This window comes from Odontesthes bonariensis, chromosome 9 (genome assembly GCF_027942865.1).
Source record: "Odontesthes bonariensis isolate fOdoBon6 chromosome 9, fOdoBon6.hap1, whole genome shotgun sequence".
Classification (NCBI taxonomy): Eukaryota; Metazoa; Chordata; class Actinopteri; order Atheriniformes; family Atherinopsidae; genus Odontesthes; species Odontesthes bonariensis.
In genome coordinates, this window is record NC_134514.1 from 9,136,862 (window position 1) to 9,159,887 (window position 23,026).

Genomic DNA, 23,026 nt, shown 5'->3' on the forward strand with positions numbered 1-23,026 from the left:
TAATAAACAAATATAAGGGATAACACCAGTCGAGCAGGGACAGTGGCTTAATTAAGCAAACAAACAAAACAGAAAGGAAAGGAAAGACAATTTAAAAGAGCGGTACCACAAAACTTTTTAATCTTAAAGTTTTAAATAATTAAATTTTTTTTTCTTTCTTTTTATATTCGTTTATGTATTTTTAATGCTTCTTCCACTCCCCCGCTGCAATGCTTTTATTTTATGTAAAGCACTTTGAATTGTTTTGTACATGAAATGTGCTATACAAATAAATTTTACTTTGACTTTAAAATATTCCAATAAAGTGTGTATTAGTACAAATATTTTAGTTTGGGAAATTTGTCAGTTAGCTTTAGCTTACTTCTCACAGATTTCTTGATTTTTCTCCTTTTTGTTCGCATATTGGTGAAATACTATTAGAAATCTGAATAAATTTGAAATGCGTAATAAACTATGTTTATGAAGCAGTGGTGTGAAGAGGAGTGGATGCAGGCGAATCTGCTGTGGCTCAAGATTTATTCCGCTTCCAACCGGAAGTGGGCTTTTATTTTTGAAGGAGTAACCGGAAGTAGTTTGTATTAACGGCCGTTAGCTTGACGTCGCGGTTTGTTTGGTATTTAAACGGGATTTTGTGGCAGAGGCAGCAATAATAAAAGGTAAAGTCGTTGCTTGGGATTCGGTGTAAACATGGACTCGGACGACGGGACCATGGAGGTCAAACGGTAAGACTTTTATTTGGACATACGAGAGTTAAACGGTTGAAATATTGTGCAGCTTTCACGACACGAGTGTGGGTGCGGAGCCGCGAAGCAGGTCGCGGGGCGCCGCTGTGATGCTGCGGCTCTCCGCTGGTTCGTCCGCTCCGCTTTGACTGTTTGACACAGATTTTAAAGCATATTCTCCCAGCTTTTGTGTGTTTTTTCCCCCTCCTTGCACCGACTATTAATGTCAGACCTAATTGTAACGGCGCATTATACCCTAAAAAGAGCTGTTAATTGACTTTAAGTTGGACATAAATTACAGTATCCAGATCTGGTTCCTGCTGTGTGTCTGCACGCAGGCTGTGTTGTGTTGTCTCAGACGCCATTTTTCAGTCACAGAGGGAGGTTTGCTGTATGCATTTATGAATTTCGGATGACCCATATTTGACGTCTTGTGTTTTCTTTGTCATTCATGTCTGCTGAGAGCTAATGTTGTTGTGTTACCATAATTCCTCCCGAATGAAGCAGAAACACAGAAGTATGCCAGGAAGTTCCTCCTTTGCTCTGAGGACTTTAAGTGAAACTTTAAAGATGTGGTGGCTCATTTTCGCACAGGATGTGTTGTTACACTGAAACTTGTTTATGTTTTTTTATGACTAAGTGGATTTTAAAAGTAACCTATTGTGCTATTTGTCTGTATTTTATCCTAAAAGTGTGTTGTTGTTGTTGTTGTTTTTTGTCTCTGTCCTGCTGGAGGACGGTATGTGTAAACTATTACGAGTAATCCTCCACCTCTCAACTCACAGATTACACCAGAATTAGCCAAAGGAGGGTCTGACTGCTCAGTTTGCTCTTCTGCAGAGCACACACCCACTGGTTTTCTTTTGTTGCAAACCACAGAGACAAATCAACAGTTTTATGGTGTAATAAGAGATAGTGTGACTGTCCACAGTTTGTTCTTTGATAGAGGACGCTATGTTCTCTAAAACTCCTCCCAGCTGTCAGATTTCTGCCTCTTGTTGTCATGTGAGTGTGTGGGTCAGTTTATTATGAGCTGCAGTGTTATTTAACAGCACTTAAATCCTCCTGTTGTTGTTCTCACATCCACATGCAGTGGGTTTTACTATTTGTGACAGATCTGAAGATGTTTAATTCTTTTGTGCCACTTTAGCAGAATTTGTAAATCAATCATTATTTTTGCATGACGTTTTTTGTGATTGTCCCACCAGAAACCTTTTTCTGTTATATGATCAATTAATATAAAATAAAGTTTCTCAGAACCGGACTATCGCAGCGTATACTCCTGCATGTATACGCTCAGCTTCACTTAAATAGGCCTCGGCACTCCAAAGTTGAATCTTTTTGTAAAAACAGCCCAATAAAGCTGCTGTCTTTCACATATTCTTCTGTTTCTTTTGTCTGAGTTTTACCAAAAAATCAGCCAATTAAGAAAAAATCCTGAATTTTTTAGCTGCAGCCTCAACTGATAAAAATCTTATATTTGAGTAACTACAAGACGATGTCTATGCAGCAAAATCTGCTGTACTTGCATGCCTCCCACAGAGAAAGTTAGAGGCAGCAGGATGTCACAAACCTTTTTTCACAGTCCAAAGCTGACAAACGCTGACTTCCAGTGGCACAAGTTACAAACTGCAGCCAACTGCATGATGACATTTTTTGCTCCAGAGCTGGTGTTTTGGTTTGTCTTCTACTACGATTATGGCCAAAAACTGACTTAACTGTAAGCATAAGCAGGAAAAAAAATTGATAAATTGGTTTAATAACTAAAAACAACATACTTTATATGAAGATGATTAATATCACCCAACTTTAAGTGGTGGATTGAGCTGGCGTGCCTCACAACAGTCCTTGTTTCAGTTGTTGGTTTTGCTGTTTTTTATAGTAGCAGGAAGTCAAAATTTTTAATTGAACATGAAATTAGTTTAATCGTCCTACCTGTGGTGCTAATATGGAGTGAGTTAGGGTTATATATATATATATATATATATATATATCAATAAGATTATATTTAAAACCAAAACATTCTTATTTTAATCCCTTTTGACACTAATGAAAAAAATAGTCGGGTATATTATATCTCTGCCTTTAAATCGTCTCAAATGTTACACTCTGGACGTTTAAGAAGCAGATTGTTGTCTTGGTTTCATCTTTAAAACCCCTTTTGTTGGACTATTTACTCAAATAAGTTCAGTTTTCTGTTTGCAGATGGAAAATAAAACCAACAAATCTGTTGTTGATCTGTGACAAACTGGAAAGAGTCAAGTTTTGACATTTTTGCTCAGAAACGGGAAAAAGAAACAACAATAACTGTGGTAGACATATCTCTGTTTATGATGATTTTTATTGACAAAAGTTGAAAGTAGTCGCAGTGATGGTGATAACAGTAGTTGTATGTTAGTACCAGTTCATGCTTTTAACGTCTCGAAGGATCTGCAGGATGAATGTGTTGCGATCTGCTCGGCGGGTGTCGAAATCCTCTGGAGATCCTTTGTTTAAGTCTGCAAACTCTGGCTGTCCCGGAGCGCCTGACTCCACGCGGTGCTGCAGGAGATCAGGCCCCTCAGGAGCATTCACGGGGGCCATGAATGTTTCTTTGTGTTTGATGGGAAGGGGCTCAATAACAACTAGCGTGTCTAACGGACAAATCTGTACCGTTTTATTCTGTGTTAGGATGAAACCTTGAGCTCAGCGGTGCACTCAAGTTCTTCTTTGGTTTAAGTGACCTGAAGACCTAAAAAGGGCCAGAAATTCACACGAGGGCTCGGAGTGTAATAAAAGAAACTGTATTGTTGACATGTTTTTCTCAAGTTTCTGCCTCTCCGTCATCTCTTGACCCTTTGAATTCATCTCTCGACCCCCTGGGAGGGGCCTCGACCTGCACTTTAAAAGGCAAAGAGCAGAAATGCATTCCTCAACCCCCCCCACCTCCCCGAAGGTTTCTGGATTTCAATAATCTGTCAGTGTGACGGAGATCCACGTTTAGAATTCAGCTGTTGTGTTGATTTGCTTTGCGAGTTTGTCCTCGACTTCCTAAAGGGAGTTTGTCGGTTTACCCTGAGACGCCACTAATTGAGACACAACAAAGCCTAAGTTTAGCTGCGAGTGTGTGTTTGTATGCGGCGCTGGTTGTGTGGGTGTGTCCACGTGCCGGCGAACGTGCATTGTAGACTGAATCTGTGTTTGTGGGCCAGTTGTATCGTTCTCAAATGTACTTTTGAGGTGTTTGTTGTTTCAATGCAAACACACACCAGAGTTTCCTGTCCTCGGTACATGAAGTTTTTCTGTTTCACTGCGTCATCCTGAGCTGTGACGCTTCCACAAAGAAGCTGCAAGAAGAGATGACGCAGAAGTGTTACAGATGTTTTTTTTTTTTTTTAAAGGGTTGTTTTTGTGAAGAAGAGTCGGCCACGGCGGCGGGATCGTGTCAAATCTCGCGGATCTCACCTGAGAAACTCACTTTTCAGGAGGATTAGCAGCAGATAGCAGCTCAGTGTGGGTGTGTTCTCCTCAGGTCACTTTCAGCTGATAGCAACTGGATGACTTGCTGTGGTTCTTTGGTGCATTTCCACTCCTTCCTCAGACTTCCTCTATTGTTTAGGACTGCTTTTAATACCCGGTAGTATGATGACACTTTTTTATCTTATTTTATCTTATTCCATTTTGTTGCATTTTATTGCTTTCACTGTTCTTTTATTGTTTTTATTTGTTTTTACTTATTCTTCTCTTTATTTATTACCTGCTGTAAAGCACTTTGGTGCATCGTAGGGATTGTCTGTGAAGGGCTGTATAGATAAAGTGCATTTACATTTCTCGGCTCAGGTGATTAACCTCTGACAGCCGCTGAAGGTCGTGTGTGTTGTTGAAACGTGCAGCGAACATGTGGTTTATCAGGGTTGCTCAGTGCACATACCAGCGGTGGTAGTTACAGTTTACACACAAGGAGGGAATGAGGCCACAGCAATTAAGTCGCACACAGAAATCATTTTTACATCCATTGACAGCTTTATTGTGTAGATGTTTTTAGCTTTACCAGCAACTCAAAACCTCTTCAACAGGAAGTCAAGGGTCCACGAATCCAACCAAACTGGTCCAGTGACCTTCTTCTCACCAAGCTCAAGTGTTGCGAACACCTGACGAGGTGGGGACTTGGACTCGAGACTTGAGACTTGACTTGGACTCGAGTCCCGATTTTGATGACTTGAGACTTGCTTGACCAAATCAAAAAAAGACTTGGACTCTACTTGGACTTGAGAGCAAAGACTTGAGACTCTACTTGGACTTGAGAGCAAAGACTTGAGACTCTACTTGTACTTAACCCTCTGGACTCGAGTCAAGTCACAGGCAGCCAACACAAATATTAAAATATTTTTTAAAAGTGTCGCATCAATACTGTAGCTACCAACCAGAAATCCCAGCCGTCAGTGACACCTGAACGCCGCCTGAATTTTTTTATGTGCAAGTTTTAGTAAGTTCGTGTAGAAATAAAAGGAGAAATACCTCCCATTGTCTATTGATTTACAAATGCACTCCTGTTATCAGTCTTGGCTGGATAATTAATGCCAATACACACAAAAAAAAGATACTAAAGATATCGCCCAATTTTTTTTTCTCAATTTCAAATAGCTTTATTGGCACAAGAAGGCAGTGCTTATATTGACGAAGCATCTAAACACAATATTAATAAAAATAAACAAATGAAAAAGTGGCAGAACATTAACAATAAAATAAAAACAACTTAATTGAGGCGTGGTCATGATCCGTATCATTAATTATAATCGATTTGGACTTGGACTGGAGAGCAAAGACTTGAGACTCTACTTGGACTTGCAACATAAGGACTTTCTCCCACCTCTGCGAGTCCATGTGGTCAGATTCCCGGGCGTCAAACTTCTCTGGAGCACGCCGGGGGGTGAGATGTCATAGCTTCAGATTCCCACCACACGGTTTAGCTTTTTGGTTACTTGTCATTTTTATGGACTTTTCAACAAAACAACAAATGAGGGCCGGGCCATATGGCTTAGCAACAGCCTTTAAACTAATTCTCCAACGTGTTGTTAGCTGTTCCGAGTCTGAGGTTGTGAAACCGAACCAGTTCCAAATAAACGATGACGTGGGAACGAGCTCTTCTTTGATAGCTGCCATGTTGGTTTTTTTTGTGTCTCTGAGATCCGGCGTGGGAGGTCTGAGCCCACTCTGAACATCTGCTTATTACAGGGAAAATAAATCTCTCATACCCACAACTGTAGGGGGCGCTAAGGAGCAAAACATTTGCCCAATTCTCTGACGTCACTTTAACATCCTTGACACAGTCTAATGAACACTGGATGTTTAATTGTAAATAAAATGTGAACTTTTAAACCAATCGCCTGCGTATTTATGTGTGTAAAAGATGGCATGTTTTATTACATGACCCGACTACTGTAGGAAACTCAACATTTAAATCCTCTGGATTCGATTCAGTACGCCGGGATCGTTTTAACGATTTAATGACCAATGACTGAATGTTTGGTTTTACTGCATCGGCCATCTTTGTTTTGTTTTTTTGTTTTTGTTGTAGACTTTTGAAAATAATTTTTTTTTTTAAAGCTATAATACACATTCACAGATGCAGATTGACTGACTGTATAATAAACATTTATTATGTTTGGACATATGATACATCTGCAGTGACCTATATCTTTTAACTTTAACTATTTTGTCTTAACAGCATTTAAAATCTTCCTTGAATACGGTAGTTTGAGTCCGACTGCAGATATTTACTCTTCTTCTCTGTTTAATAATGATGGATATTCTCTATTCGAATCCCTCAAACTACGCATCAAAGTCCAGAAAACGCTCTGAAATCTGCTGTTTGGTTTAACATCTCCATGATTGATGTTCATCTCTGAGCTGAGCGTTCCGGTCCGCCTCCTCTCACAGAAACGAGCTAAAGTAAACAAAAACTAACCTGTAAAATGTGTTCTACATATACCGTGTAAACCAGGGTAAGAATTGGTCTGATTCTTTTGGTGGGAGTGGTTTCTTCTTTGTCGTGTGTTTGTGCGCGTGCTTATCTGGGCCTCCGGAGTTCAGCCGGTTCACAGCAGGACCCCCTTCCTCCCCCCTCTGGAGGCCCAGCGACGCGATGCCGCTGCAGAGCAGTGTGTGAGTGGAGGAGGCCGGCTGGAGGCCGCCCTCTGCCACAAGTGAGGAAACCTACTGGTGTTTTTCCACTGCCTGAACAAAAAGATGTTTTTCTTCTGTTCGTGCATGTTTGGGCAGACTGAAGCTACACAAAACCTCAGCTGGATTTTATTAGAATAACTTGAAACAACAAAAGAAAAGCTGGAATCTTTGAATTAAACAGTAACTGATTGTCCCACTAATCACTGATTAACTCTCTGTCAACAGTGTTTGGACTAACTGGTAGGGGTGGGCGAAAAAAATCGATTCATGTACATATCGCAATTATTTTTTATTTTTTTTATGGGATGATTTTAAAAATCGATTTTTCTCCCCTGAATCGATTATATTACGTCATATCCGTGTCCAGATAAACTTCATCAATTCATTACATTAAGTTATGTTCAAACTAACCCACATTTGTGCTGTGTGGACATTTCAATTCATTTTGTAACTGTAAACTTTAAAAAATGCCTCTTTTTGTCTCAGTTTAAATAAATGTCAGCTACTGGACTGACTGACACAGACTGATGTGCATTGTTTATGGGAATGACATTCCTTCTAGAAGTGTATGATTCAACTTGTTTGTTTTTTAAGGAGGAAGAAAATTGCAATTACTGATCATATCGAATCGCAATACTTGTAGAATCGCAATTATCAAGAATCGTGATACAAATTGAATCGTGACCAAAGCATATCGTCCCACTCCTACTAACTGGACTCTATAAACTCTCCCTGTTGTGTGTTTAATCTCCACAGCAGGTAAATCAAATAAAAACATTTAACACAAATTACAAGAGTTAGGGCTGCTGTGACGTACAGTTAAGATATCAATACTGTTAATGATATTATTGTGATGTTTTTAGCTGATATGATGGCACATGGTAACCACAGGTGTCTCCATCTTCCTACATTTTGATTTAATACATTTAATTTACCAAAATAAATAAAAACGCATAAACAAACATAAATTTGACATGTAGCACTTTTTGTATTTTCAGTTTTTAGTTTAAAAAGTCTGAGATCGTGACAGTGTTCAGTACAAGTACCTCAAATTTGTGTTTGAGAACACTTTTCAGGTACTAGTTTGTACTTTTGAGGTCTGGTTCTTTAAAATCACTGCAAGGAGAGTAAAGACATCCACTTACTTTGGTTAGTTGGTGACTAAATATACCAGTGACACGTGATGACGTTGGTTAATTAAATTGTTACTGACTCAGACAAACATCTCAAGTGTGTTTGGAGGAATTTCACAGTGTGGACAATGTGTCACACACCCTCAGAGCAGCAGAAAACGCCACCAAAACCCATTTTTAAACACTTTGCTGCATTGATAAAAGGCTTGTTAAAATGTTGGTTTGAAGCTTTATAAAGTGGAAGATTTTTTACATATTTCCATTTTTAATATCTTATTCTAGTATCTAAGAATAACTCCGGCTAACAAAGTATCTCAGATGGAGCCACGAGTTCAGGAGGGTGGTGGAGATCTGCCTGTTATCGTGTGGATAAAGGTGTTTTTTATTTTTTATTTAACTGATTCAATGTGAAGTTTAAATGTAGACTGACCTGTCTCATTTTGTTAGACTGGTCTAAAAACGTCCGTCAGATTAGGATAATGCACATTACTCTCTGTTAAACCATCTAACCCCCCCACCACCACCACCACCCCAAAGCTCACCACTGACACTGACACAAGCCGTAGAGAATAGATGGAGGAAAAACGAGCCCAAACTAACAGAGATTGTCATTATTATTACTTACAGCTTCTTATGGACAATCCTAACGAGCTTAAAAGGCTATATTTGTTATGAGCACCTTTATTCTTCAACCCAGCCTGAACCCTCTTAGACAAGATTTCTTTAAGTAGTCTTCAGGAATAGTTCTCCAGGCTTCTTGAAGGACATCCCAAAGCTCTTCTTTGGATGTGGGCTGCCTTTTGTTCCGTTCTCTGCCAACATGATCCCACACTGCTTCAGTAATGTTGAGCTCCGGGCTCTGGGGAGGATTCATCCCTCCATCAGACCTGCTGCCACTGATTTTCAGCCCACTTCTTGTGTCCTTTGGCACAGCTCAGCCTTTTCTCCCTGTTTCCCTTCCTTAAGAACGGCTTCCTGACAGCCACCCTTCCATGGAGCCCATTTCTGATGAGGCTTGGGCCAACAGCAGATGGATCAGCTGAAGGTCCAGATGCATCTCTCAGCTCCTGTGTCAGGTCTTTGCTGGATGTTTTCCTCTTTCTTAAGGACATCACTTTCAGATCCTGTTCATCTGCTGTAGATAGTTCTTTAGGCCTGACACTTCTTCTTTTGTCCTCCACTTGTCCAGTTTCCTCAAATGTTTTAAGGACACACTGCACGCCATGCTGAGATATGCCAAGTTTTCAGCTAACAGCTCTTTGGGAATCACCTTGTTGCTGCAGAAATCCTGTTTTCTGTCTGTCACACTGTGTTATCTTTGCTGTTTTTCATAGAGGAAACTAAAGAAATGAACAAATGATGTGTCTTTGTGACAGGCTGCTGGTAACAAAGTGCCTAAAGATCCAATTAAAAACTGGTTCTTTGCTAAGTTGTCTGTTATGTGTCGACACAACACTGGTTCATCCCTTGAGTTAGGAGCATTTTTAAAGCTTTAATGATTCATATTTAAGTGTTAAATGATCAGGAACAAGTACTGGACTGAAAACATGTACTGAAACTTTGTTTCCTAAGTTGTCTTTGTTTTCTAAGTTGTCTTCCTATTTGTCTCGGTACCTGACTTACATCACTTACTCTAGCACTAGTTATGCTCTTAGCTGTTTGGTTTTGGAAGGAAATGCACTTATGATTTCTTGTGACCTGAAGTTCTTTTGCCTACCTAAAATGAGTCGAAAAGCAGCAAATGTCCAAAGAAAACTTTGACCTTCAGAAAGCCTGACGAACTATTGCTCAAGATCACTTTATAAGATAACAAGAAAGTCTGGCTGCTTGGAAGGAAAATATAAAGAAATCAGGACTGGATCAGGACTTTTGCACAGTATTGTGGACATAACAAGTCTTACCATTATTCAGATGGAGCCAAATGTTTATTTTAATTTTTGTGGCACAGCAACCTGATTTGTTAACAGGTTACTAAAGGTCATAAAGGCTGCACAAGATCACTTTTTTTGTTGGAAAAACTTGCCAAAGTTCATATTTATTCCCCTTTTTACAGGACTTTAACAGGGAAAAAAAAGGAAAAAGTAGATTTTTAACCAAAGATTTTCTCATTGCAGCAATATTAACAGCTTTTTGTTCAGTATCTGACATTTTATGGAACACATGACATGCAGACCACATGTTTTTTGTGTTTGGAGAAAGATTTTAACACCTATTTTTACGATAAGTTGGTATTTATGATGTTTTTTGAGTGTGTTTTAGGGGAAACGGGTTGTTAAACGTCACTGGTTCACCCTTGTTTCATATTTGGAGCACAGTGGATTATTAACTTTATGTTCTGTGAGTTCCAGCTTATGTGAGTGTGCAAGAAGCTTTGTGTTTCAAATCTGACGCAAGTGGATATCCACCCACAGTTTCAGAGCACATTTAGTGTTTTATTAAAGGCCGAGCTTGTTTCTTGTCGGCACATGTGTGACGGTCCTGGTCAGAGCTGAGGAGGAATGACTTGTGGAAGGCTGAAGGAAGCTGGATGAAAAGGCAGTGGGGGAGGGGAGGAAGGATCTGGAAGTTTTCCAGCAGCTGAACTGAGAAACATTCTGTTCCCTGTAGTTTGGGACGTTTCTCCCTGTTTTCAACCCTCAGCTCTGCTCCCATTTTGCAGATATAAGCAGGAACTCTGATGATTTAGGACATAATGTCTGTGCCTGAAGTGTTTTTATAGTCCAGAAGGCTGAAAGATGCCCTTTCTGTTTTTTTTTTTTTATTACAGCTCCCAGACATTCTCACAGGTCACTGCTGAGTTTATTGGTGCCTTTCAGATCACAGTGCCGTTATTTGTTTAAACTCTTTGGTCGTAGATGCGACTTCCTGCACTTGGTGCTGGTAGTTTCTGAAAGAAAGAGAGAAGATGGTGCATTTAAAACTGGGAAAGACCGCATGTTGGAACAAGACAATCCCCACATATGAATTCAGGTCTGAATTCCAGTCCTGAACCTTGTTTTTGTTTGTGTGATAAGATCTTTATTTTTATTCTTTGACTCCACTGACGTCTTTTCTCTTGCTTTTATGTCCAATTTCCTCCATTTTCCACATTCATCGTCTTACTCTGATGTCTTTTAACTTTTTTTTCTCTAAGTATGATGACACTTTTTTATCTTATTCGATTTTGTTGTATTTTATTGCTTTCACTGTTCTTCTATTGTTTTTACTTATTCTTCTCTTTATTTATTACCTGCTGTAAAGCACTTTGGTACATCGTAAAGATTGTCTGTAAAGGGCTGTATAGATAAAATACATTTCCATATTCCCGTCTTCCTGCTGACCTTGTTTTCATCCGTCACTCACCCTGCTCTCCTCCTCCTCCTGCAGGACCAGTTCGGAGCAAAGGAAGCTTCGCTCTCGTGATGCGGCCAGATGTCGGCGCAGTCAGGAGACGGAGGTGTTTTACGAGCTCGCCCGCACTCTGCCGCTCCCGCGCAGAGTCTGCACCCACCTGGACAAAGCCGGCATCATGAGGGTGGCGCTCAGCTTCCTGCGGATGCAACAGCTCCTGCAACCCGGTATGAAGAATATAGAAGATAGATGGGACACTTGCTTTTACAGAGAGAATAAATCACAGCATGTGTAGCTACTTTGGAGTTTCAGTGCAGGTCCCCTTTGAGAGGCCAGGCCTTTTTTTTTTTTTTAGTGCACCGTTCCTGGAGATACTGCAATACCAGGTCGATGCGTGGAGTGGACGGAGCAAGCCCCTATTCCATCTCCCTGTTCCAAAAATCAATTTAATATATGGTCCCCGGGTAGGGGACGTATCCCCAACGCCAGGCCTGGAAGTGGGAATGACGTCATTTTGACGTCACGTCCGCTACCGGCGCTAATGGTAAATAGATTTTATCTCGTAAATTATCCCACTAAAATGCATTTATTGTTACCAAACTTCTGCCGTAGTACACATAGGCTCTTAACTCACAAAACGAGGCATTAGAAAGTTTGTAAGTTTACCGGGAGTTTATTTAAAAGAACATCCAAATAGCAACTACACACTGCTGCTAACGCTACCGCTGCGTCAACGTCACTTCCGGTAAGTCCCGGAATATGATTTGCACACCAAAGGCTATGTCAACTTATGTTATCTGACATGTTGTCTTTCATCTGTATTCATAGTGTTATTGTATGTGTGTTATGTAATCCTTTGTACTGTGTGTCTTGATGTCTTTTTGTTTGTATGGACCTTGAGTCTGAAGCTATAGCTTCTTGAATCTTGACACATACCGCCTGCCGTAGTTCAACAAGTTGCAACGCACATTTGAAAACGCGAGGCGCTAGAGAGCAAATTCATTCGACTTTGCAAAATAAAATTGCACCACTAGACGGGGGAAGAAATTACATACTGTCCCTTTAAAGGTTTTCACCAGTTTATATTACAGGTTTTCAGTAGTTTCAGTTTTCTTCATTAAAGTTGATTCACTTTACTTTCACCCTAAAATGCTGTTTTTTTTTTTTTTTTTTTTTGTTTGTTTTCCTACGTTTGATCAAAACTTCAAGTCACTGGAAAATGGATTTGCTTGCAGAGGAACACAACTGTTAACATGTTTTGCATGCTGTCCTCTTTTTTTTTTTACAACAGAAGGAAACGAAGAAGGGGAAGATGAGGAGGATGAAGATCCAATGGACGCTTTCTATCCTCAGGCGCTGGCTGGCTTCATCATGGTGATGACTGAGGAGGGGGACATGATCTACCTGACTGAAAACGTCAACAAACACATCGGCGTCACGCAGGTGCAACCCGTTTATTCTTTCCAACCGCTTCCTCTGTACAGCTGTTGCTTTAACTGGAGACCGAGCTGCCGACCCACCATGTGAAAGATTCTCTGTAACTGGAGCATGATGGAGAGGCCCTCCCTTAAATCTATTTTAGGCTCCGTTTGACCCCAAGTTTATCGTGAAAACACAGGAAGGTTACAGTAAGCACACAGAGGAAGAAACAACCCATCCTCCCGTGTTCTGGAAGGTCCGATTTAATGATTAAATCGAGCAGTAATCAGACAGAGTTCAGTCAGAGCACTGCTGCTGATCATTTACTTGGATTTAGTTTTAGATTATAGGAACACCACGGTAGTAAACGGATGTAGAAATATAGAAAGTAGTGCAGTTTGTGAATGAAATGTGCAGTTTGTGACTGGTGTGTGTTTTTTCCGTTCACAGCTGGAGCTACTGGGTCAGAGTATTTACGACTTTGTTCATCCCTGTGATCAGGAGGAGCTCAGAGATCTGCTGACTCCACGCCCAGGTCAGACAACACACAGTGTTGCTCAAACAAACAGTCAGAGAAAGTATTTTATCACCGTTTGATCCAGAGAGGAGAAAACTTCTTGTTTAGCTGCAGATTCTGATGTTCAGAGGACGTGAAATGCTAATTAAACCAGCTTCTGTGCGACCAGCTGCTTATGTGCTTTTAGAAATGATAATTATCCTGCAAACAAAGAACTGAAGTGGTCAATTTTCATGATTTCAGGTCTGAGTAAGAAATCCCAGGTGGAGCACCTGAGCGAGAGGAACTTCTTCTTGAGAATGAAGAGCACGTTGACCAGCAGGGGGCGCACAGTGAACATAAAGTCTGCTACCTGGAAGGTACAGCGTCACACACAACTGCATGTGAAGACACTCAGGCTCATCTCTGTGTGGGAGGGTCAATAAGAGCCCCTCTATCCATCTGTAACCATCATGTTTCACCTCAACCATAAAGTCTGAACTGTCACTCGGTCCTTTGAAGGTTTGTCCAAAAGTCAAGCGAAGCCAAGACGTCCTCAAGCCCAGAGGTGTAAAACTAAATCCGGTCCTCGTAAAAATAGACTTGCAAATACACACAATCGCCCCTCGTGCACAACTGAAGTCCAGTTGGAGAGCGATATGAGGAGGTAAAACTATCTCTGGAAGGAATCCAAGTTCTCCTCACGCTGTACTTTGTCAACACTTCACATTACGCTCTCACTCGCACAACAACTGTTCGTTAAAGATTGGACTTCTTCCAGCAGATAGTTGGAGACCCTCCATAAACTGATTTGAAATGTGACAGAAGTCCTAAATTTTAGTTTGTCTCAAGCAGAAAAGATGATTTGTTTGCAGAGACACGTTTATTCACACTCGAGTGAAAGCGGTTTTAAAAGGAAACTTTAGTTTTATACAAAGGCAAGGCATCTTTATTTATACAGCGCGTTTCATACCACAGACAACTCAATGTGCTTTACATAAAGACAAGGCATTTAAAAGAACAGAAAAACAAGCAATTTAAAGAGAATAAAATTTTTTTTTATACAAATTAAAACAGTTAAAAGCAATCAAAGATGAAGGGAAAAAGAAAAATATAAACTCAACCATAAACACACCGAAAGAGAAATGTTTTTAACCTGGATTTAAAAAGTGCTTACAGTTGGGGCTGATTTCAGTTCTGCTGGTAGTTTGTTCCAGTTGTGTGCAGCATAACAGCTAAAAGCTGCTTCACCGGGTCCAGTTTGAACTCTGGGCTCCACTATCTGACCTGAGTCAGCAGATCTCAGAGCTCTGCTGGGTTTATACTTTTAATGTAAAAGTCCACAGCAGAAGCGCAACCTTTACTGAATGACATCATGAAACAGTCTGACATTTTAGACCAATCAGAACAGGTGAGGCCAATTAGGAGGGAGCGCCAGGGGCCCAATCAGAGCGCTTCGAACAGAAGGTGTTAAAATGGGGGAAAAATTAGTGTGAATGCGCACTTCATCCTAAATGTTTCCTCAGGCCTGAAGTTCCAGGTATTCAAGCCGTTCTCACACATAAGCTCTGATTTTTATGAGACTTTTTAGTTCAGACTTTCTCCTCTCACATGCCCCTCTGGGACAGCTCTGGCAACCTTCAGGGCTGCAGTTTGTGTGTTAAAACGAGGTTATGTGTGGATTGTTTAACCATCAGACCGTCAAGTGATCCGTTTAATCACATGAATCAAATTTATTTATATAGCACATTTTAAGTACAAAACAGTTCAAAGTGCTTTACATAAAATAAAAGCATTGCAGCAGGGAGTGGAAGAAGCATTAAAAATGCATAAAAGAATATAAAGAGAAACAAATAAAATTATTTAAATTAAAAGATATCGTGCAGATTTCATGCATAGACACATGAGAAAATAAATATTTTTTAACCTGGATTTAAAAATGTCTCCATTTGGTGAAAGTTTAATCTCCACTGGCAGTTTGTTCCACTTGTTTAATCACAAGAATCAAAGTGAAAACTGCGGTCAAACTATATGGAGGAGTTTTAGGAGTGCACTTATGTGGTTGTTTAGAGACAGTTGCTCTGGTTCAACATGAAGTTTTCTTTGACTCCGGTGTTTCTTACCCTGAGGATCTGGGCTCTGCTGCCTTTAGACCAAAATTCCTGTAATTTCATCCTATAAAGATTCCTTTAGAGTGCTGATTCTGATGTGTACTGAGCATCTTTGCTGCTTCAGGTCAAGCTAAAACCCATCTCTTCCTGCAGGTGCTCCACTGCACGGGTCATATCCGTCCGTGTGGCGGCGACTCGGCAGACAGAGTGATGACGCTGCTGTGCGAGCCCATCCCTCACCCATCCAGTGTGGAGTTCCCTCTGGACACCTGCACCTTTCTCACCCGCCACAGCATGGACCTGCGCTTCACTCACTGCGAGGGCAGGTAAGACCACAACCCGACCTCCCCGCTTCCCGTGGGGCAGAGCCGAGGAAAAGTCTGGGAATCTGTCCGGTGTTAAGGTTTTTCCGTCCGTTTCCAGGGTTACGGAGCTGGTTGGATACAAAGGAGACGATCTGATTGGACGCTCGGCTTATGAGTTTTTTCACGCTCTGGACTCTGATCACATCAGGAAGAGCCTGAACACACGTGAGTTTTCACCTGCGTTTTAAGAGAAAATTTAACAGCTTTTGCCACAAATGTTTAAAACACAATTTGAATATCTGAGCGAGAATTCATTCATTTTTCTGAAGCGAAAACATGAGTCACTGGTGGTTAGTTGATGAAATGGAGACGGTCAAAGCTCCAATCAAAATCAAATTTATTTATATAGCACATTTCATGTACAAAACAATTCAAAGTGCTTTACATAAAATAAAAGCATTGCAGCAGGGAGTGGAAGAAGCATTAAATATACATAAAAGAATATAAAGAGAAACAAATAAAATCATTTAAATGAATTTAAAAACAAGCAACAGTCCAGATAAATTAAAAGATAGATTCATGCATAGACACATGAGAAAATAAATGTTTTTAACCCTCCAATCATCGTCCCCTGTTTGTGTCTGTCCACCCACGGCGTGCAGTGCTGTCCAAGGGTCAGGTGGTCACCAGTCAATACCGTTTCCTGGCGAACAGCGGCGGCTTCGTCTGGGCGGAGACTCAAGCGACAGTCCTCTACAACAGCAAGACGTCGCAGCCTGAAGCCATCGTCTGCATCAACTTCATTCTCAGGTGCTTTAAGGAGCAGACGTCACATCAGCAGCACCACAGCTTGTGCTACTTTTCTCCATCTTTACCGTCTTTGCCGTCCTCTTTTGCAGCGCCGTGGAGCAGCCAGACGTGGTTTTCTCCGTCGAGCAGACCCGCTGTCTCAGTGTTCCTAAAACTGAACCCCTCTCAGCGGAGCACATGGAGGATTCTGGGATTTCTGACACCTGCGAGTCCGACGGCGAGCATGCCGCCGGGTCCAGTGAGGCTGAAGATGTGGATCCCAGCAGCTCCGTGCAGCTGTTCCTGAAACTGAAGGAGAGGCCGGAGATGCTGCTTCAGTTGGCTCCCGCCGCCAAAGACTCCATGTTGCTGTTAACAGGTGAAGCGGATGAGACGTTAACCTCCCCGTAACAGGAAGTAGTGGGAATTCTTTGGTGTTTACCGCCTTCAGATAGGCACGGATCGCCCCTCCTGTGAGCTTATACTTTTATCCTCTCTCCACCAGGTCCAGTCGAGCTGTCCTTTTCCAGTCCAACCGGTCCAGACGCGCTGCCGGATCATCCTCAGGATCTGTGCAGCCCACAGCTTAGACACCTCCTCTCACCCATCTTCAACACCATCACTCCGGCGTCCTCTCCTGAGCCACCGCTGGTAACTACAAACCTTAAAGTATCAGTGAGCGAAAAACAAAAGCACCTTGTTGTGTTAGACGAAAACTGAACTGTACGTAAATATGTCCAACCGAACTCTGGCTTCTTGATCCTCGTCCCAGATGGGCCGTGGAGCTTTGCACCTGCTCCAAAGTTCTCCTGTGCATGCAGCTGCGTCTGATTTAACGTACGCTTTTTGTTCCGTCTCAGACTGCCTGCGACGAGGACGTGATGGAAGTCAGTGAGGTGGAAAAGTTCTTTGCTTTATGTCCCCAAGAAGTTCCGACGCAAAAACAAACCCTGGAGGTAGGAAGCAGAAAAAGCACGTTAACGATCCAGAAAGTTTGAACTTCTGTACTTTTACCCGGAAAAATAATTCAACTGGAGCTCGTTTCTGTTCGCCGCTGTTGCTCAGGACATGGAGGGGACGGATCTGGAGATGTTGGCGCCTTACATCTCGATGGACGATGACTTCCAGCTGACCTTCCTCAGCCCTTTGCCCAAGGAGACCGACCAGCTTCTGTCCTCTGACAGCTCAGCCATGATGCCGGCAGCGACGGTGAACAGGAAGCGGTGAGACACACTTCCTCTCGCTCCGTTTATGATTAATGTTTAAGGAATCCAGAAAGCAGCCACCATGAAACTAAAAACGACCATGCTGGATGATTGAATTCAAAATAAAGGAAGGTCTTTTTACTCTGAAGATGGAGCCAGAGATCTTACAGTTATTTCCTCTGTGGTGGCTCCTTCAGAACGTGGCACCCACGTCAGACTCGGAGGCTGAACACTAGTTTTCCTTTAAATTCAGAACATCTACTTGGTTTACAGTCGCTGTGTCTGTTGTTTAGGACTCACGACTCGGAGGAGGAGATGTTGCCTCAGCTGCTGTTTCAGGACAAAAGACAGAAACCATATCCTTCCTCAATCGAGGAGGAACTTCTTCTGAGCCACAAACTGCTGGTGAGTGGAGAAAGAGGAAGAAACACAGCAAACTTTAGCTGGTTCTCCATCTAATTCTTTAACCAAAGTGGTTCCAGTGCTGCTGATGAGTCATGTTATCGCATTACTGACAGTCATACTCGTTATATTATCCCTTTTGCACAGACTTTTAGGTCTATAGTTCTAATTTAGTAAAGCCAATTTACTTTTAAGTTCTCTCTGTGCATCTTTTACTGGTTAAATCTTTACTCATCCTACTGAGGGAAATACTGCAAAGTAGCTGTAGATTTCTTAAAATGTCTCTTCCAATGTAGATTTGGACCTTTTCTCTGTATTCTTAGAGCAGCTCGACAGTTGTATCTGCACAGATCAGCGTTTGGCTCGTTTTCCCTGCAGACAGACGTCTTAATATCACCGCTCTGGTTTATAAACGCTCTCTGTAACACCGTCTCGTGCCTATGAACGATGTCTGTGTTGAAGCTCGTTATTTTAATTGAGCAGACCAGACGCTACACTGGCTCTGGACTGTTTGTCCACATAAAATGCCTTCAAACCCTCACACAAGCAGAGTTTTATTCGGGCATTTTGACAGTCGAAATAGAACTGGTTCAGATTTGGGACAGTTTTTAAGATAACGCTGCTAACAGAGACATAACCTCCCTGGTTAATAAAAGATTAGAAACTTTAAAAACACCAGAAGACGCCTCAAAGTTGGACCTAAAGCCTGTTTGAGAACAGCCTGACTCATAACTCGAAGCAAACTACCAGACAGACGAGTTATAAACGATGTTATGATGCAGATCATAACACCTCTCTGTGGGACTGCAGACGGGGAGCACAAAACCTATAAATAATTATTTCATCATAAACAGAACCTCTGTTCAGGGAGACTGGTTTGACATTTTACCATTTAAAGCTGCAAAGTTTCACTTCCTCTGACCTTTTTGTGTTTTTAAAAACTCTGTTCAGGGGTCTCTGGAGGAAACCGACCAATCAGATCTGATCCTGGACCCGGGCCCGGGGGTGCGCAGCCAGATGCTCACAGACAGAGACCCTGTGTTAGGGGGCATGCAGGGACTGTGTGACACTGCAGGTGAGACCAACCTCACAGATCAGATCGGGTTGAGTGACCTCCACTGTGAGTGAGGTGTCGCCCTCTGGTGGCCACAGTGGACACCGACAGCCGAGTCCTTTAAAAAAAAAATCAAACATCATAACACTTTCTACATGTCGTTTAAATGCATTTTTACTTCTTTAGCATCTTTTCACGTGGTTAACATGCCAAAATGGTTCGATTTAGAGTAAAAGTACGTCACATGGAGTTAGTTTCTACTCTTCCAAAGAGTCCTGAAGCCTCCGGTTCTGCAGAAAGCCTCTTACCCGTTTCAAGGGTTCACTCCTCATCACATTTAGGGTTTATATCCGATTCCTCTCCTTACATCCCAGTCCTTCCCACTCATGAAGCCAGAAAAGGATGCAGGGAAATAGCAGTTGATAAAATATCATTTTAAGATGATTTGAGGCACTGTACAGTATCCTCTGCCAGATCAAATTTAAGAGGTCAGGAACTTCTGAAACCAGAATTTCGGTTAAAACCAGCAGAAATGTGAACTTAATCCCACCTATTTTGTGTGTCTCTCGCAGCTCTGATGAGGGACGTGTTCGCTCCTCAACCAGCTGACCTCTTGCCGCCCTTGTCGCCCATGACCTGAAGCAGCTCCTGCTGTTCCAGGGTTGGCTGGACCTCTGCTCCCAAAGCAGGAAAAGTCGACTCTTGATCCGTCTGCAATCACTTAAACGCACACATATAAACAAACCACAAACTTGTACGCACAAGATTTACTGACTCTCACGCGCTGCGTAGCCATGCTGTAGGGTCGGACCCGACCTCGCCGCTTCTAGCCGAACGAGGACGATCTCGAATGTTTGGCGTTTTCCCCCCTCATCGAGCTCACTGTGAAACGAGAGCCGGTGAGGCGCCGCCGTCCGCTGCTCAGTCGCCCGTTTTCCTTCATCATTTACACCTCAATGAGAGAAATGGTCAGTGAGCTCGGCCCGTTTGATGGAAGCAGCAGGTGGTGCTTATTTTCTCCAAGCAAACGGAGCCAGATCAGCCATCTGAGGGCTGGAACAGTGAGGTGAACGTGAAACGCATTTCTCAGTGCAGCTAAATCAAAACGTAGCATTTAAACCGTGTCTGTCGGCCTGCACAGGAACAAACACGCCATCTTTGTTTTAATAGTTTTCATTCATGTCTAAACAAACAAAAATCAGCCTCACTGCCATTTTTGTGCTCTCTTTTCCAAAAATCACACCAAAATAAAAAATTACTGCGGATATCAGTGGCATCGTTGATTTCAGTGGCATGTTTTTATGACTTTTTATACACTTGCGCTAAACCTGTTGTTTTTTTTCCCGTTATGTACAAACCCTGAGTCACCAGATGTCTGCAAATCGCTTTTTTTTTCCCTGGAAAAAAGGTGCCAGATGGGCGGGATTTACCCAACACTCCCTATAAGCCAACGCGAAGCAATCACTCACAAGAAAAGCTTAGTAATTTGGTTACCAGACATCACTACGACTGTGAAACGCCTCGTCGGTGGGGCATCAAACCATAAAAAGATGCAGATTTCTAATAATTTCAGACAATTGACTAACCTGCTATCCTGAAGCCATTATTAGCTAAACAAAGAGTAGTGTCAGCATGTTTATGCCTGTTAGAGATGTGATTAAACACTAGTATTTTAGCCTCTTTTTTTTTTTTTTTTTGAATTGTAACAAATTATACCTCAAATAATGATCTGAAAGTAGACTTGTGTTTCCGCTGCAGTGTGATGAAATATTGTGATATCGATGTGGATGATTGTTGTTACTTTCTATGTAGAAACCCCTCAAACCCACCAACTCTGTAAAGTTAAATACAGTTTAAACTGCCAGTTTGTTTCACACGCGCTCGCTCCGTCGGGGCTCTGTGCCTTCTTATCATCCCGTGAAAAACATGGAAGGGTTTTCCTCCGTCTTCTTCAGACTGTTACCGTCACACAGATTCTGCTCTGAATGTCTCTGATTTTATTGAGGGAGAAGATTTTAGAAAACTGTCTTATTTCTACCGTTTATCCTCCATGTACTCTTGAATTAAATAAAGCTGTTGAAACAAAAGCGGAAGCTGCTTTCTGTGCTCATTAACACGTTTGTTTCGACCACGGTGAAGTTAGGATTTTGGGTTAAAGTAATGTTTTAACTGAAACCAACCGCCTCGTTAGATACTTTACACCTTCAATCTGTGCTTTGGTTAGTTAGGTTACTTTATGTTAACATAAACCTCCAAAACATGGACTAATGTTGAATATTTAACCAACTACTTAACCTCAGGTGATGCTGCATTCACTGTACCTGAAACGTTGGAATTTTCATCTTATTTTCGCATTCCATTAAATCTCACAAATGTATACAGTTAAGAAATAAATTATCCAAGAACGCGCTATCAGTACTGTTTACTTTTATATCCCAGGGAGGAAATCCGACTTCTCACTGGCGTTCTTGAAGCGTTTCAATAGTTTGAGTATAGACATTCCCACTTTTAGTTCGTCAGGGAATGTACCATGAGTTGATAACCGCTAACGGCCGTTACAAAAGCAAATCTCGGTGAAATATATTAGCCACATTTCTTAATTTATCTTTTTTAAATTAAGAATATAACACGAGGGAATGGGTTGACAGTGAGATCAGGAGTTTAAGCCAATTAGTGACAGAAGAATTACGACTCAAGTTCTCAGTGGCGTTATTAACCGTCTAGCAACCGTTTTGTTCCGCCATGTTGGTCTAAGAGATCCAAGAGGTCATATCTTCTTCCTACAGATGGGAATTCAAGTTAAACTATTACTTGATACGCCCTGTATCAAGTCAAGATTGTATCAGAACATTGAAAAGAAAAATAACCCGTTCCTTACCAGGTCTTAAAGTTAAATTCATATTACACTGCAACATTATTAATCGGAATAAGTAGCAGCCAGGTGCTGCCGACCAATGCACCTGATTAACTGATCATCAGTCAGTGTGAGCAGCTCTATAAAAGCAGAAGTTTAGTCAGTTTGTTGGTCTGCAGCATTCAGGTGTGTTAGCACGATGCCAAGGAGGAAAGACATCAGCAGTGATCTTAGAGAGGCAACTGTTGCTGTCCATCAAAGAAGGGTTATAAGGCCATTTCCAAACTATCTGGAGTCCATCGTTCTACAGAGAGAAAGATTATTCACAAGCTGAAAATATTCAGGACAGCTGTCAATCTTCCCAGGAGTGGACGTCCCAGCAAGGTCACCCCAAGGTCAGAAACCCAAGAGCTACATCTCAGACTCTGCAGGCCTCAGTTAGCATGTTAAAGGTTAAAGTTCAAAGTCAAAGTGAACTTTATTGTCAATCCAACCATGCAATCAGTGCAAGTAATTACACAGAGGATCAAAATTGCGTTTCCCCATACTTCGAATGTGCAGCAACATTATAACACACACAAATTACACAACAAACAATAATGCACACAGGTAAGACAAATAAACACAACATGTACGGACAAATGGACGGGTAAATAATTAGAGGTAGATATTGATGTGCAAAAGGTGCAGTAAGTAAAGTGCAGAGTGACAAAAGCAGCATACAGTGGGTGTGTATTTTCATGTTTATAGACTTTCTTTAAGTGAGTTGAGTAGTCTGATGGCCTGTGGGGAAAAAAAACTATTGCTGAGTCTGGAAGTCCTGCACCGCATGCTGCGGTAGCGCTTACCAGATGGTAGGATGATGAACAGTTTGTGTGCAGGGTGAGTGGGGTCTTTGGTGATGTTGTTTGCTCTCTTGAGGCAGCGGGACGGATACAGTTCCTGGATAGATGGTTGGGCTGATCTGGTGATCTTTTCTGCTGTCCTTACCACCCTTTGTAGGGCCTTTTGGTCGGCAACAGAGCAGCTGCCGCACCAGAC

General features: G+C 41.7%; 1 protein-coding gene and 1 pseudogene across 2 annotated transcripts; one reads left to right on the forward strand and one right to left on the reverse strand.

Annotated features, from left to right (window-relative positions):
• Positions 1 to 596: 596 nt before the first annotated feature.
• On the forward strand, positions 597 to 21,224 carry hif1al (hypoxia inducible factor 1 subunit alpha, like). 2 transcript variants are annotated; one of them, XM_075472999.1, is made up of 15 exons: positions 597 to 722; positions 11,387 to 11,577; positions 12,642 to 12,793; positions 13,220 to 13,304; positions 13,530 to 13,645; positions 15,530 to 15,702; positions 15,800 to 15,906; positions 16,344 to 16,491; positions 16,581 to 16,849; positions 16,976 to 17,121; positions 17,331 to 17,426; positions 17,536 to 17,693; positions 17,969 to 18,080; positions 19,029 to 19,152; positions 19,704 to 21,224. In XM_075472999.1, the coding sequence occupies exons 1-15, from the start codon at positions 688 to 690 to the stop codon at positions 19,769 to 19,771; spliced, it is 1,980 nt and encodes a 659-aa protein (XP_075329114.1). In that variant the 5' UTR covers positions 597 to 687; the 3' UTR covers positions 19,772 to 21,224. The 2 variants fall into 2 exon arrangements, with proteins under 2 accessions (XP_075329114.1, XP_075329115.1); XM_075473000.1 differs by having other exon boundaries at positions 19,041 to 19,152.
• Positions 11,700 to 11,852, reverse strand: LOC142389086 (U2 spliceosomal RNA; annotated as a pseudogene).
• Positions 21,225 to 23,026: the final 1,802 nt, after the last annotated feature.